Source organism: Elephas maximus, chromosome X (genome assembly GCF_024166365.1).
Source record: "Elephas maximus indicus isolate mEleMax1 chromosome X, mEleMax1 primary haplotype, whole genome shotgun sequence".
NCBI lineage: Eukaryota > Metazoa > Chordata > Mammalia > Proboscidea > Elephantidae > Elephas > Elephas maximus.
Window position 1 is genome coordinate 36,155,611 of NC_064846.1, and position 17,144 is coordinate 36,172,754.

The 17,144-nt window shown below is 39.0% G+C and overlaps 1 protein-coding gene across 1 annotated transcript in view; it reads left to right on the top strand.

Moving 5' to 3' along the window:
• LAMP2 (lysosomal associated membrane protein 2) overlaps positions 1 to 4,995 on the top strand; it is a 40,646-nt gene extending 35,651 nt beyond the window's left edge. The window contains exon 9 of the mRNA XM_049872509.1: positions 4,042 to 4,995. Within this exon, the coding sequence (XP_049728466.1) occupies positions 4,042 to 4,181 (140 nt within the window). The 3' untranslated portion in view covers positions 4,182 to 4,995. The remainder of the gene's footprint in view (positions 1 to 4,041) is intronic.
• Positions 4,996 to 17,144: the final 12,149 nt, after the last annotated feature.

Genomic DNA, 17,144 nt, shown 5'->3' on the forward strand with positions numbered 1-17,144 from the left:
TGAAGCTTTTTATTGAAATTTCAGTGGCTGTGAAACTTATTTTTAAAAATCTGCTGCTGTGACTATTAAACTCTTCCACAAATAAACATTTCCTTTCCCCAGAAATATTTTCACTACTTTAAGTATACATCAGGTGATAGATCAACTTAAAATGACTTGTAGAATGAGATTTTATTTTCTTTAGGATGCAGTTCTATTAAAATTGCTGTTTTACCAAAATTTCTTTCCATTACCTTACAAAATTTTAAAGGTTGCATTCATAAAATCAATAGTTATTATAAATTAATATTTCACATACTAATTGAGAGCATTTTAAGTAAGTGACAGCATCTAGAAAGATCTTTGTATTAGCAGAATTGCCTTTTGGATCTACTCTGGGAATATTTGTCTTACATGAAAGCCTTCTTGGCAGTATTTATGAAAGTCGTTTCAGTACTAGGTCAAATACCCAATTTGGGAAAGAGAAGACTCTGGAACTGTTGCCAGAATAAGAAATTAATCTACTAATGAATTTTTTAAAAACCTAGTTATATTAAATCCAAGGCATAATACTTTATGGTACATGAGCAATATATGTCACCTAATAGTTTGTATGGAAACCCTGGTGGATAGTGGTTAAGAGCTACAGCTGCTAACCAAAAGGTCGGCAGTTCAAATCCACCAGGCGCTCCTTGGAAACTCTATGGGGCAGTTCTCTGTGCTGTAGGGTCACTAGGAGTCGGAATCGACAGCAGTGGGTTTGGTTGGTTTGGTGTGAAATTGCTATGGTAGCTTTGGGTGCACCAGCTACTCAGGTCAGCGTTGAGAGAACTTTCTCAGGTTTGAAGCTCATCTTGGGAGAAAGCAGGGATAGCTTAAATGAAAAAATATTAGAGGTATATAGCCAGGTGTGTAATTTGGTGAGTCATATGGTAATTCTATGTTTAACTTTTTAAGGAACAACCAAATTGTTTCCCACAGCAGTAGTATCATTTTGGAAACCCTGGTGGCATAGTGGTTAAGTGCTACAGCTGCTAACCAAAAGGTCGGCAGTTCAAATCCACCAGGCACTCCTTGGAAACTATGGGGCAGTTCTTCTCTGTGCTGTAGGGTCGCTATGAATCGGAATCGACTCGATGGCAACAGGTTTGGTTTTGGTAATAGTTTATATGCTGGGAGGTAATTTGCAGAATTGAAGGGGAGGGGCTAACTGGGTACTGTTAACCCTACATATTCGGAAGTCACATTTGGTAACCTCAGCTATCTGAATTTTAACAGAATCAAGAAACAAATAAAAAATTAGATCATTGAGCTGGCAACCAAAGTCAATGCCATAAAGTCTATAAACTCCAGGATTACGATGTTTTCCCAGTTATTGCCCCAAACAACAACAACAAAAAAAACAACTTGTTGCTGTCGAGTGGATTCCTACTCAGCAACTCCATAGGACAGAGTAGAACTGCACCAAAGGGTTTCCAAGGGAGCAGATGGCCCCATCTTTATCCCTCAGAGCAGCTGATGGGGTCTAACCGGAGACCTTTCGGTAAGCAGCAGAGTGCCTAACCACTGTGCCACCAGGGCTCCTAGTTATTTCCCCAGAGGCTAGCAAAAGCCTGGAGCATTTCTTGAATGGAAGGACAATCAGAACTGCCTTGCAACCTATTGATTCTTATTTTAGACACAATTCTAATAAGCTTAATTATTTCATTTACCTGTCTCTGGTAGACTGCAAGCAGCTACTAGGAAGGGAACTAGGGCAATAAGAGGCAAAGAAATGGAAAGTAGTGACAAGTGGCAGTTCAACATCCTAGTCCTCTCCTCCTTCCCTTGCTGCATCTGTGCCATTCCTTCCTCTTTCTCAGTCTCATAGGAGGTGGTTTTCTCTTCCTAATCAGCGCTTCTGGAATCCCATTCCTCCCACCCCCTAGGAGACCTTGTATCCTTCCTTCAGCATCTTCAACCTGTCAGTTGCTAATGACTATTTCTATAAACATTTAAATCTCTTCCACCCTGAAGCTGTATTTGCCTGTACTTAACAGCTCTTTTCTAACTACCTCCCTTTTCTCTTAATCATTCTAAACCTCTTGAATAGAGTATGTTTCCAATCTCAAGGCCTCGGTCTAACCCATCACTTCTCATTCACTCCTAAACCTGCAGCCCTTTGACCTATACTGTCCACTCTCTATCTTGCTAGGTCCAATGGACATTGCTCAAACTTCTCTAACATTTTAAACTCTTCTCTCCACCCTAACTGAAAATGTTCCTTTCCTTGTCTGCTGTGGCACCATTTTCTACCTGCCTTTTCTCCTTTTTCCTGTTCTTTCTCCTTTGTCTGCTCAAATATTGGTGTTCCCAAGGGTTTAGTGTTTGGTCCTCTTCTTACTGTACTTGCCTTCACTGAGAAACATCGGTGTCCATGGTTTTAATTATTACTTACGTTCGTTAACTTGGTTGTGACACAGGCTCTTCAATTCAGCATATCAAAAACGGAACGTCTCCTTCCACGTATCCCTCTCCACCCACACACAAAATAACTACAAACAAAACATAAATCCAAGTATTCTTCCTTCTGAATTTCCTATCATGATGAATGGCACCATCACCTACTTAATCACCCAAGTGTGGGAATGGAAATCGTTCTATTATCTCCTCCTGGCACACTCCAGTATCCACGTGGTCAAGTCTGCCTTCTAATTAGCTCTCCAGTCTGCACCTTATGCAATTGTACTTCACTGACACGGTTCAGTACTACATTATTGGTCACCTGGACTCTAGCAATAGAGACACCTACTACCTTACTACCTCTAGTTTTCCATTTGCCATAACTTCTGAAACAAATCACCACCACCACCAGTTGCCTTCCAGTCAATTCTAACTCATGGTGACCCCATCTGTGTCAAAGAAGAACTGGAAAATAATGATAAGTAGAAGTTCAACATCCTAGCCTTCTAGAGTCTTCTTCAATGGCTGGTCTTTAAAAGTAGATTGCCAGGCCTTTCTTCCAAGGTGCTGCTGGGTGGACTTGAACCTCCAACCCCCTGGATAAGTAGCCAAGTACATTAACCATTTGCATCACCCAGGGACTCCCTGAAACAAAAACCCTACTTAAAACCCTACTGCCCTTTTGTTTTGCCTTCAGGATAAGGCCAAACCGCTTAGAGCATACAACGTCTTTGTGAGCTAGTTCTAGTATACTTTTTCGGCCCCCTGTCCAGCCAAGAGTACCACTTGAGCCATTGTTCCAGCTATGCCAGCCTGCTTGCATCTCTCCTGAAGTACCATGTTTTCTTATCCTCCATATTTTTGTCTGTATCGTTTCCTATACCTAGAATGCCCTTCTCTCATTACCGCGTGGTTAATTCCTACTCATTCCGAAAAACTCAGCTCAAGTGTCGCCTCTTTTAAAGTGTGTCTTGTCTAACAAGGCTGAGTTGAGTGTGCCTCTGGAACACTTCCGTGACACACTGTGTGTTGCCCCTACCACAGCACATTTTGAGATTATTAGAACCACTGATTTTCTTGACTGTCACACTAGACTGCGCATCTTGAGGCAAACAGTTATGCCATCGGGACCAGTTTTTTTATTCTGCTACTAAATGACCCCAGATTCCTATGCATTGAGTTCTTATGTCTGATTTGTGTAGTTGTTCGTTTGGTAAGTTAATATTTACTTCACAACCTGCAGTATTTCAGTCACTGTGCTTGTTTCAACATCTTAACACTTTGCGCCTGAAAGCTCACAGCCTGATCATCAAGGAAAGGCTAATTATATTTATTCATTACTTTCTATTTAAGGTATCTGGGAAGTATGTGATCATTTTCTACATCTTTTATCCAAAATGATTGCATTTTTTTTGTACCTAAAAGCATGTGATTTGGTTATTTAGAAAATTGTTTTTGTGAAACATCTCATTTGCAAATAATGAATGCCAATACTTACTTGTTACCTTCGTGTACAATACAAATACGTGCGTTGGGAAGTGCTGTCATTTTAACTTAAAATTTACAGAAGTGAAATTTTGTCACTGTTTCTGTTCTCAATTGTCCTTTCTCCACATCTAGCTCAAGACTGCAGTGCAGATGACGACAACTTCTTTGTGCCCATAGCGGTGGGAGCAGCCTTGGCAGCAGTACTTATTCTAGTGTTACTGGCTTATTTTATTGGTCTCAAGCGCCATCACGCTGGATATGAACAATTTTAAAATCTGCAATCTGATTGATTATGTAAAAATACATACATACACATAACAAGGTTTTCATTCCTCTCAGTTTTGAAAGAAACACCGTTCCTTAAAATTGATAATTTTGAAACTTTTAAATCGGTCTCAGCATTTTGGGATAATTCTTGATAAAAACTGCTCTCTTTGATCAGCTTGAAGCCCTGGTGGCACATGTTTAAGAGCTATGGCTGCTAACCAAGAGGTCGGCAGTTGAAATCTACCAGCTATTCCTTGGAAAGCCTATGGGGCAGTTCTACTCTGTCCTATAGGGTTGCTATGAGTGGGAATCGACTCGATGGCAACCGGTTTGGTTTTTTTTGGCTTGACCAGCTTAAAATCGAAAGTGTTGTATTGGCTGGTCCTGAAGACAACTTGTTATAAAGAACATTGATATGCAGTGTTTTAAGTTCTGCCTTAAAAAGCCTTGGCTAAATTTTGATCCTAGCCTAAGATGCCTTATACTTATTAACATGGCCATTATAAGAATAAATATTGACTTTTAAAGGAATTAATAAATATTGTTTCACTGCCAGTGTTCTGTTTCAATGTATAAAAATAAGCCTGATTAATACTCATCACTGTACATTTACATATAACCCTTTAAACAAATACTGATGTGGCATAAATGCTCAAATGTGCCCCAACTTGGCTTTCAGTTGAATGAAGTAGAGAATGTCCTCAGGGCCGACAGCATTTTTTAGATTTTGTGACTTTTGCTTGTGATTTTTCCCTAGGTGAAAAAACAAAACAAAAAGCAAAACCCAAGCGGCTACAATAGAACTTACTCTGGCTTCAGGATTAGAGTTGTGTTTTGTGTTGTTGTTTTCGGCAATATCAACTGAAAAGATTCAAGTGTGTTTAATCACTTGCCCTTTTTTCCTTGTTTTTGTTCTTGCTTGGATGCCTGGTTAGCACTAAAAGATAGAAATAGTCTATGAACTAATTAGGACAGATTGTGTTGTTTCGCTACCTCATCTTGTTGCTCTCTAGAGCATTAAATCTATTTAGTGTTGTCATCAGACTGATACTTATGAAATGTAAGCTAACAACAATTTCAGAAGGGAGGCAGTGAAGCATAGCAACCAGGCTCTTGCTTCTTCAAGACGGCCCCTGTGGGGCAGAGCATAGACGGGGGTGTAGAGAGAAGCTGTTGGCATTAAAATGAGCTAGATATTCAGCCCCTATTGAAGTACATTTCATCTTGTAAGTGCAACACAAATATTGAATGTATAGACAAATAAGAAGGAGGCTTAATCAGTAGACTTGAGAAGACTTTTACCTTGAAGCGATTATTAATTCATTTTATGCCTATATTGGCTTGTTCATAGTTTCTATAGCTTACTGTTTAACAGTACAGTGTCTTGGTGCGCAGCTATCAGTCTCTGCTTGAGGGTTTTCAGTGAAATATCGTAAGTCCTTTCGACAAAGGTTAACATGGTTACTCAAATTCATGTTATGTATTCAGAACCATAGCAACTATTTTGTTTTTAATAAATGCCAAAAGTACAAGAGGAGGAAGAGTTAATAGAGGGAAGATGCAAGTTATCGCTCATAAATCACGTCACGTCAGTATCGCAGTTTGTTAATTGCAGTAGACACATGCTGGAAAGGACCTTAAACCCCATAATTTGACAGAAAGGGGAGTGACTTCACTGAGCTTATATATCTGGTGGATGGCAAAACCATTATTAACATTTTGGTAAAAATTGCGTCCAGTGAAATCTGGCCACTTAATAATAAAACAACTGCTGGTTTAAACTTGAAATCATGAGATCAGAATTTGGCGCTTTGAGCTTCTGTACTAACTACTTTTAATAAATAATACGTGATGCTTGGCTTGCGTAAGTATTTTTTTAAGTTCTGAATATTGGCCTTATTCAATAATAATACACTGAGACACTCTTTTGATCACTGTTTGCTACTACAAAACCTGAACCTCCTTGGATGGGATCACAAGCATAGGAAGAAAAGAGAAGGGAATTGAATATTTGTTGACCACGTGATGTGTATCCGATGCTTTGGAAATATTATTGTATTTAACCCTCAAATACCTTATAATATAGGTATTGTGGTGGCACAGTGGTTAAGAGCTCAGCTGCCAACCAAAAGGTTAGCAGTTCAAATCCATCAACCACTCCTTGGAAACCTTGTGGAGCACTTGTACTCTGCACTATAGGGTCGCTGTGAGTTGGAATCAACTCAGTGGGAATGGTTTTATCCCCCCCTTTACAGATGAGGAAAGGGAGACCCAGTTTAAATAACTTGACCAAAGCCTTTAGCTAGAAAGGAAAGGAGCCAGGATTCAAGCTCAGTTCTGTCTGAATCTAAGTTCGAACTCTGCTTCCTGGTAGTCCAGGGGAATGGACTGCAATATATTAGATTCTGTTATTGTCCTTCCAGGCCATTAGTCAGTTAAAAAGAATTATAGTTTGAGTAGCTGCCTAATGTCCGTGTGAACAAAAATTATACTGCGTTTTCTTGGTCCTAAGTCCCACTAAAATTTTATTTATTTTTAAAAATTAAAAAAAAAATTTTTGCATCAAATAGTTTAGTATTCACATCATTAAAAAATCAAAGCTGTAACAGCATTAAGAAATCTGTCTCCATCTGCTGCACCTGTCCACACCAGTAACTTCTCTTTTATAAAGAGCAGGTATCGTGCTGTATACCCTATTGTGTTACTTTTCTTTTTAACCCAGTTAAGAATATATGCTGGAGATCTTTCCATTCCATGTCTGTGCTTAGAGAGGTTCCTCATTGCTTTTTTTTTTGGCATTAAAAATTTTTTTTTTAATTTATTTTGTTGTTGTGGAGAATATACACAGCAAAACATACACCAATTCAAATTTCTACTTGTACAATTCAGTGACACTGATTATATTCTTCAAGTTGTGCAACCATTCTCACCCTCCTTTTCTGAGTTGCTCCTCCACCATTAACATAAACTCACTGCCCCTAAGGTTCCTATCTAACCTTGGAGTTGGTGTTGTCAGTTGATCCCATATAGACAGATCTTGAAAGAGCACAACCCTCAAGGCAGACGTGCTTTACTAGTTTAAGGTAAACCATTGGTTTTAAGAACACTTCAGGGGATATATTTCGTTTAAGGTTTACCACTTAAATGTTATTACTTATACAGAATTCTTCTGTGTATTTTAATGATAGTTGTGGCAAGGGAGAAAGGGAGTGGGGAAATAAAACAGCGGCTTTAAGCGTGGGTGATAGTTCTTTTCCCCAGAGCCATTAGACAAACAAAATATTACCATATTGCTATTTTGGACCCTTTCTGCTTTTTCTACTGTGGAATTTGGTGTGATTTTAGATGAAGTGATAATGAGAGACGGAAGGTGACCAGTTGGTTTAGAGATATTTGGGTGGATGTAAAGAAAATAAGAAAATAGGGATAATGCTATAAAAGACTAAACTATGTACATTTTGAAAAGCTTGTCTCTTATTTGCTTGTTTCCACTTAATTGCCTCCTTTACTAATTTCCTTTCCTTGCTCTCTGTTCTTTTCTAACAGCTGAAGAATGTTCTGCTGACTCTGACCTCAACTTTCTTATTCCTGTTGCAGTGGGTGTGGCCTTGGGCTTCCTTATAATTGTTGTCTTTATCTCTTACATGATTGGAAGAAGGAAAAGTCGTACTGGTTATCAGTCTGTGTGATCAGTTCGATTCAGTGCTGTTGCCCCCCTCCTTCCTTTGCAATCAGAATTTATGTTTCCACTGGCTAGAAGCCAGGAAATGCTGTGCAATAGATTGTTTAAGATATGCAGAATAACCTCAGTGAGTTGCTAGCCAACTTGGGCATGAGTAGCATTTATTTAAGAAAATGTGTATTAGGGCCAATTTCTTTTTTTTTTTTTATTTTTCTTCCCTTGTTAGTGTGATCGAAAGCAAAATAGGAATATGATTTTTAAGTAGTGATTTTAAGCCTCTGAATCCAATTATGAGATCCTTTCTACTGGAATATAATTTTCTATGTTGCAGCTACTTGTATTTTGCTACTTTGACATTATTTGCAAAATTGAAGCTGTTAGAGAATTTAACTTGCTTCAGGAAATAAATTCAAGAGCATAATCAATTCCTTTCCATTGATGGCAAACATAACATTTGGTTTATAATAAGACTTCCTTCCCCCACCTCCCAATCAGGATTATTTAAATCTGTATCTTTGTGTTTAAAAAAAAAAAAGAAAGAAAGAAATGACTTCATGATATTGTGTTTGATAGCAAAATTTGGCGGCTTTCTTCGTTACTGCTAGTAGTTACTATATTTCAACAAGGATGTCTTTTTTCTTCCTCCCCTTCTGGAATTTGGAATAAATCAATTATCTCAGACTTGACATTTATGCTGAAGGATGAAGACTAATAGCTTTTTTTAAAAAAGGTGTTCTTTAGAATTAGTTATGCCTTCCCCCCCAAGCCTTAATTTGTTCAGAAAGTTCTTTCACCCCTAAAAAACTGAGACACTTCCTATGCCACCTGCACTCTCCTATATTTGCTATATGAATAGGTTGTAATTGATATTTTTAATGTATTTCTTTTTTTTTCTCAAAGCAGCAGGTGCTAACTCTAGAGGCTAGTGGGCCCTGGAAGGCCATCAGTCAGATGGCTACCTAGCGAAAGCTGGATGGGAATTATTCTGTAAATTTGTTGAGCTTGGTCTAGGCTTATATCCCTGAAGGTACCCCTAATGGCTCTGACTTCTGGAGTAAGGTACTAGGAACCATCATCCCACTGTCTTCTTGATTGGTTAGGCTGTTGAATTGGCCTTTTATTTGGAAGCACAGTGTTCTAAATTTCCAGGGCCCAAATGGCTGTTTTGCATATCTGTCCTGAGCAAAAGACAGATATTTATTTTCTCAAGCTATTTTATTTCTATATTTAACTAAAAACAAAAGTTCCCAAAGATCTGCCTGCATTTCAGAAGTGCCCCTTGGATTAAAAAATTAAGCCTAAACTGTAAAGTTAGTTTGTAATTAAATCCAAGGATTAAGTAAGTTCCAGTCTACCTCTCAGCGGAATGCCATTAACTGATGTCAGAATTCTTTGCCAATAACTGGAGTTACACAAATTTTATTAAAAAGAAAGAAAATTCATCAACATCTTTCTTTATTATTTTATCTAACTATACATCTCAAAAGCATTTATTCCAAACTGGGATAGATAGAAAGTCGGATTGCTTAATTACATCTCCATTAGAACTCTCTAGCTCTGACCTGCAAGCTCAAATTGTCCTTTATTTGCTAAGTATATAGAGAATGTTTTCTTTTAAAAGGTTCTCCTTTGAGAAGAATTGCCTATTTGTTACTTGGTAAAGCGCATTTGGTCAGAATGATGACATTATAAAGAACAGTGGCTTCATTTCAATAAATATTTTTGAGATGATGATTGTCTAGAAGTCAGATTGGTTAAATCAGCTTGTGACCTTGCTAAGTAGTTTTCTACCTTTTGGGTAGGAGGCAGTATCACAAATTCTTCATTGGGAATCACGACTTTATCTTAGGTAATTGGCAAACACGTGTTTAATTCTCTTGGAGAATTAAAATTAAAAATACAAAATGTTAGCAGCAGATTAAAACAAAAACTGCTTCTAATTCAGTAAAAACAGGAAACCTAGTATCTCTGAACTGAGTGTTCAGCTTTGCCTACTGGGTTCATATTTATGTCAGTAAAACACTGGTTCAGGCAATAGGGCTTGGAACTCATGAATACATTGTTTTCCACCTAAGCTTCTTTGGAAGAACTGATGCTTGCAGTTCCCTAAAGTTTTGAATATATCAACTTAGGGGACTAATTAATATCTGCAAAATAAAGCATAGTGTGCTTCTCCTGTTTGATCTGATATGTGTGATTTTCGATTGATGGATTTAAAAATAATAAAGACTATATATTCCATGTCACTATGGATAACTTCATTTTTATCCCATGTTCTCAGCCTTAAGAGCTTAGATTTGTATAATCTAAGTTCCCTAAGTTCTAGTCTCTTGAGTTGATGACAGAAATCATATGAGTTTATAGGCCTACAACTTAACAAAGTGCCATCTTTAGGAAGAAGGCATTAGACCCTTTAGTACAGACAATTCAAATATATGGGGGCCTATATGGTCATGAAAATACCAAGAACACATTGAAAACAAAATATGGAAATATAACAGATATAAGAGCTCCTTAACAAATGTACTTTCAGCACATCTATCTGCATTAATGAACTGGTACTCTTTGTTGAAGTTCACTCCTTCCTCAGGGATATGGCAGGGGCAGAAGAAGAGCTGGCAGTTTTCCGAAAATTCCTTAAGATTCCTTACAACCCAGTCTAATGTTCAAATGTATGTGATTGGATTAAATAACACAACTTACAATAAATATACTCCTTTTTACATAAGGGCCATTTTTGGTAGAAGAACCAAACACTGCATTTCTCCATAGTTACTGAATCATAGGGTTTCATTTACTGATTGACAAGACATTTAATGGCTTATAATTAAGTCAAGTAATGGCCTTGCCTTGCCTGTTGCTGGAGGGGTGGTAGGAAGTCTCAATAGAACCTGTCTTTCTTGTCTTAGCTCCTTCATTGAATATACTTCACAATTCTGCACCTCACAAGGCCTCTGAAGGAAGCACTTTAAAGTTACTGTTAGCAAGAAGAATGCTTCTAAATATGTTGTTGTGAGGGTTAGTGAGTATCTAAAAAGTAAATTTGGAAGTTTTATCTTTTTAGTTCAATGTATATACTCTTTTAGACTGCTTTTAGAACTCTTGAGGAAATGTTTTCTTTTGCTTTACTTTTATTGCCTGAATGTGTTTTGATGGAGCATAAATTTGGGTCCCTTTGTTTCTAGGTGGTACAAACTGTTAACACACTTGCTGCTAACTGAAAGGTTAGAGGTTCAAGTCTACCCGGAAGTGCCTCAGAAGAAAGGCCTGGTGATCTCCTGAAAAAAATCAACCACTGAAAGCCCTATGGAGCACAGTTCTACTCTGACATACATGGGGTCGCCATGAGTTGTAGTCAACTCAGTGGCAACTGGTTTTTGTTTCAAGAACAGGAAAAGTCTTGGTATGCAATGCATTTTTAGTAGGAAAAAGCAACTATAGTTTTATTAGCACTTACATTGCTGTACACTGTACACACAGTATTTTGTTTAGTTCTCACGGCAACTGTCTGAGGTTAGGCGGTATCATTCCCAATTTACAGATGAGGTAGCTGAGGCTCGACTTAACCAAAGCTGCTTGAGGAGTAAGCGAGAAAAGTAACCTTTGAACCCACTCTGTCTGCCTCCAAATACCATGCTCTTAACCACTACATGTCTTGCCCTTCTCAGAAACGATAGATTTCCCCAAACAAAGCAAAACCTATGCCATATACTAAATGGTTATAGAAAGCTGACTTCTGTACTCTTTATCTTGCATGTAGTCACCTTATAACTGTTCTTCAGTATTCTTAAAATAACTTGAGTTGTGTCCAGCCCGCTTGGGGCACGGAAGGATGTTGTGGCAGCATGCCTTTTGAAAGATCAAATGAAGGCCAGCATGAGCTGTACCTCATCAGTAATGTTAAGCCCAGAATGTCACTTTTTTCAGAGTAGCCTCATCTGATTATTCTGATCACATATCATTACCATTCTGCCCTCAAACTGTTCTACACCGTAAATCATTTTCACTGTGCATTGGCGTGTTTAAGAGACTAAATGGAACTGTCTCCTCACTTTCCCTAAATTAATATCACCCCCTCCCCCAGCCCTTCCCTGGTTTTGGATGCAGTGCAGCCATGACACTCAGTAATCCTTGTTAGGTGGTCCTGAACCCCAATACATAGCTCTTACTCCCAGGTCTAGAGCCGTGTGAAGGGATTTCAAGAAACCCCTGCATATTTGAAGTTCCCAGCCATAAACTGCAAACACACCTCACCTCATCTGCTCTCCTATGCTCACTCCACTCTAGCCATGCTGACCTCCTTGCTGCTCCTCAGAGACTCTAAGGGTGGTCTTACCTCAAGGCTCTTGTGCTTGCTCTGCCTTCTACCTAGAAAGATATTCCCCCAGATATCCTCATGGCTCACCCCCTCACCTCATTCAGGTCTCTGTTCAAATGTTACCTCAGTAGAGCCTTTCCTGATCATCCTATTCGAAATAGCACTCCACCATCAGCCACTTTCCATGGCCCTTACTCTGTTTCACTTATTACTTATTACCATCTGACATACTATATACTTGTTTGTGTTTCATATATGTCCCCCACTAGAAGGTAAACTCCATGATAACAGGGATTTGTGCTGTGTTTACTACTGTGTCCCTAGAACAGTGCCTGACACATATTTCACATTGAGTAAATATTTGCTAAATGAACAAGTGGCCATCTTGTCTAATAGTTAAGCATTTATTAAGTACTCAGTAACTTGTTAAATCAAATTTAAGATACCAAGAACTGTAAGATAAATACTGCCGAAGAAACTGGTTGTGAGGCGTGCGGGTTTCAGAGATGTCCTAAAAGGTGAAAAAATGCGCATCTTAGAATTGATATGTGTTTAGCACTGCAGTGAGTGCTCTACGTGGAGTACATGATCTATCTTTCATTAAAGGTTAATTAATAATCATACATCATCTAATGATCTAGACCAGGTCAACCAGCCAGTAAACAGATTCAGTGTGAGCCAATGCCATAAGCACTCTGCCATCACAGCCTCCCTTTCGTACAAAGGGATTCCCTAGGTGATGCAAATGGTTAAAGTGTTCAGCAGCTAACCAAAAGCTTGGAGATTCAAATCCACCCAGAGGTGCCTTGGAAGAAAGACCTGGTGATCTATTTTTAAAAACTTAGCCATTGAAAATACAATGGAGCACAGGTTTTTACTCTTGACGCACATGGGCTCATCATGAGTTGGAACCGGCTTGACAGCAACTGGTTTCTGGTTTTTAGAATGAAGTACCAGTTCTTATATCATTTTCAATGGGAAAAACAGAAGTCTATGATTGCTACAATTTTCTATTTTTAAGCAGATCAAATATTTACTGTTCATTTTTCTGTCTTTTAAATGTTGTATAAGTATACAGCAATCCCAGCTCTACCACACAGTAGCTATGTGACCTTCAACAAGTTACTTAATCTAAGCCCAAGTTTCCCTGTCTGGAAAATGAGGATAACGCTACTACCTATCTTGTAGGATTTTAAAGAGAATTAAATAATACCACCAAGTACATACCAAACCAAGCCAGTTGCCATCAATTCCAACATATGGTGACCCTACGTGTGTTAGAGTAGAACTGTGCTCCATAGGATTTTCAATGGCTGATTTTTCAGAAGTAGATTGCCAGGCCTTTATTCTGAGGTGCCTCTGGGTGGATTCAAACCTTCAAACTTTCACTTGGCAGCTGAGTGTGTTAACCTTTGCACCACCCACATAGTAAAAAATAAATTTTAGCTTTAAAAAAAAATGATACTGACTGGTGGGGATGTAAAATGGTATAGCCATTTTGGAAAACAATATGGTTCTTCCTTAAAAAGCTAGAAATAAAAATACCATATGATCCAGCAATCCCACTCCCTGGAATATGTTCTAAAGAAATAAGAGCCATCACACGAAGAGACGTTTGTACACCCATGTTCATTGCAGCATTATTCACAATAGCAAAAAGATGGAAACAACCTAAGTGCCCATCAACAGATGAATGGATAAACAAACTGGTATATACACGCAATGGAATATCTACACAGCAATAAAGAACAATGATGAATCTGCAAAATATCTCACAACATGGATTATGCTGAGTGAAATAAGTCAATCACAAGAGGACAAATATTGTAAAAGACTCTAAAAACCCAAGAAAAGGATTACACATAGAAAAAAATCTTTGATAGTTACTAGGGAGTGGAGGGTTGGGGAAGGGAAATCACTAACTAGATAGTAGACAAGTGTTAACTTTGGTGAAGGGAAAAACAACACACGCTATAGGGGAAGTCAGCACAGCTTGACCAAGGCAAAGTTATAGAAGCTTCCCAGACGACTATTATAGAAACTCATGAAAAGGTTTACACACAGAAAGAAACAATTTTTGATGATTTTGAGGGAGGGGATGAGTGGGGGTGGGGGGAAACACTACACAGTAGATAAGCGGTAATTTCGGTGAAGGGTAAGAAGGTACACAATACTGGGAAAATCACAACTTGACCAAGGCAAGGACATGGAAGCTTCATAGACATTTAAACTCCCTAATGGAACAAATCACTGGGCTGAGGGCTGGGACCGTGGTCTCGGAGCCATCCAGCTCAATTGGCGTCACATAGTTTATAAACAAAACGTTCTACATCCCACTTTGGTGAGTAGTGTCTGGGGTCTTAAAAGCTTGCGAGCGGCCATCTAAGATACTCCACTGGTCTCACCCCTTCAGGAGCAAGGGAGAATGAAGAAAACTAAAGACACAAGGGAAAGATTAGTCCAAAGGACTAATGGACCACAACTACCACAGCCTCCACCAAACTGAGTCCGGCACAACTAGATGGTGCCCAGCTACCGCCACTAACTGCTCTGACAGGGATCACAATAGAGAGTCCCGGACAGAGTGGGAGATAAATGTAGAACAAAATTTTAACTCACAAAGGAAAAAAAAAGACCAGCCTTACTGGTCTGACAGAGACTAGAGAAACGTCGAGAATATGGCCCCCAGGTACTCTTTTAACTCAGTACTGAAGTTGTTCCTGAGGTTCACCCTTCAGCCAAAGATTAGACAGGCCAATAAAACAATAATACATGTAGCTCAACCATGTATATGAGATTAAATGGGCACACCAGCCCAGGGGCAGGGATGAGAAGGCAGGAGGAGACAGGAAAGCTGGATGAATGGAAATGGGGAACCCAAGGTCGAGAAGGGGAGAGTGTTGACACGTCGTGGGGTTGGGAACCAATGTCGCAAAAAAATTAGTTGTTTAATGAGAAACTAATTTGTGAACCTTCATCTAAAGCACAATAAAAATAAAGTCCCATCTTTCTAGTAAACAAAAAAATATAAATTAAAACAAGATACCTTTCACAATGCCTCAGATATTTTTAATGATAATATTCACTACTGGCCACAGTACAGAAAACTGCACATGATCATAATGTTGGCAGTGAAAATGAAAAATTGGGAAAAGTTAGTGCCCATAAGATAGGACTAGTAAAGGGAATTGTGAAACACTGACGTGACGGAATCTACACAACATAAAAATCACATTCTCAAGAATAAGAATATGAGAGTATGCTCATGTCATAGTGTTAAGTAAAAAATCAACATTGCAAAGAAATATGTACAATTACTCTGTTAAGTAGATCTATATATCTTTATGTGCATTTATCTATATCAATGTCTGCTCCTCTGCCACTCTTCTGATCCTGGTATTTTCCCATCAGATACACCTGCTGGGCCCCACCCCCAAAACTCATTCTGGAGGTCTCAGGTAGGGCCAGATAATTTGTGTTTCTAGCAAGTCCCCAGGTGATCCTGATGCTGCTGGTACAGGAACTACACGTTGAGAACAACTGGATTAAAATGCACCATAACTATCCCAAGTCTCATATGTGTCCCATCTTTCTAAAATTCCAGGAAACTACCAGCACACACAAGAGTACCACAAAACCAGCCCCCAAACCAGAAAACTTAGCTTTGGGTGTGATGCCCCTGATGGTCTCTGTTATGGATTGAATTGTATCCCCCAAACATGTGTGTCAACTTGTCTAGGCCATGATTCTCAGTATTGTGTGGCTGTCCTCCATTTTGTGATCTGTTGTAATTTTCCTATGTGTTGTAAATCCTAACCTCTAGACAGGATTATAGGCAGTTATGTTAATGAGGCAGGACAATCTACAGTATTAGGTTGTATCTTTATTCAATCTCTTTTGAGACATGAAAGGGAGAAGTGAGCAGAGACAAGAGGGACCTTATTACCACCAAGCAAGAAGAGCCAGGAGTGGAGTACATCCTTTGGACTCAGGGTCCTTGTGCTGAGAGGCTCCTAGACCGGGGAAAAATTGATGACATGTATCCTTCCCCAGAGCCAACAGAGGAGAAAGCCTTTCCCTGGAGTTAGCACCCTGAATTTGGAATTTGGACCAGAATGCTCATTAGAACCAAGGATGGTGAGGCTACGTCTCACATATTTTGGACATGTTATCAAGAAGGATCAGTCCCTGGAGAAGGATGTCATGCTTGGTGGAGGGTCAGTGAAAAAGAGGAAGACCCTCAACGAGATGGATTGACACAATGACCGCAACAATGGGCTCAAGAGTTGCAGCAATTGTGAGGATGGCACAGGACCAGGCAGCGTCTCGTTCTGTTGTACATAGGGTCGTTATTAATCGGAACTGACTCAACAGCACCTAACAACAACAACAACAGACTGTGAGAGAATAAATTTCTCTTTGTCGAAGCCATCCGCTTGTGGTAATTCCGTTATAGCAGCACTAGATAACTAAGACAGAATTTGGTACCGAAAATGGGTGCTGCTCTAACAAGTACCTACAATGTGGAATCGGTATTGTGTACCTTCTCATCCCCATCACCGTCCTTTGGAAACAGTTAACTTGTATTCTAGATTGCACACATGAAAAGGAATTTTGCCCCAGAATGGTTTGGACTTGGAGGTGATTTAAGACTTTTGGGATGATATGATGGGGTGAAAATGTTTTACATGTGGCAACGACATGAATTTTTGAGGGCCAAAGGGTAAAATGTTATGGATTGAATTGTGTACCCCCAAATGTGTGTCAGCTTGGCTAGGCCATGAGTTCCAGTATTGTGTGGTGTCCTCCATTTTGTGATCTGATGTAATTTTCCTATGTGTTGTAAATCCTAATCCGTATGATGTTAATGTGACAGGATTAGGCAGTTATGTTAATGAGGCAGTACACAATCAACAGGATTAGATTGTATCTTGACTCAGTCTCTTTTGAGATATAAGAGAAAATTGA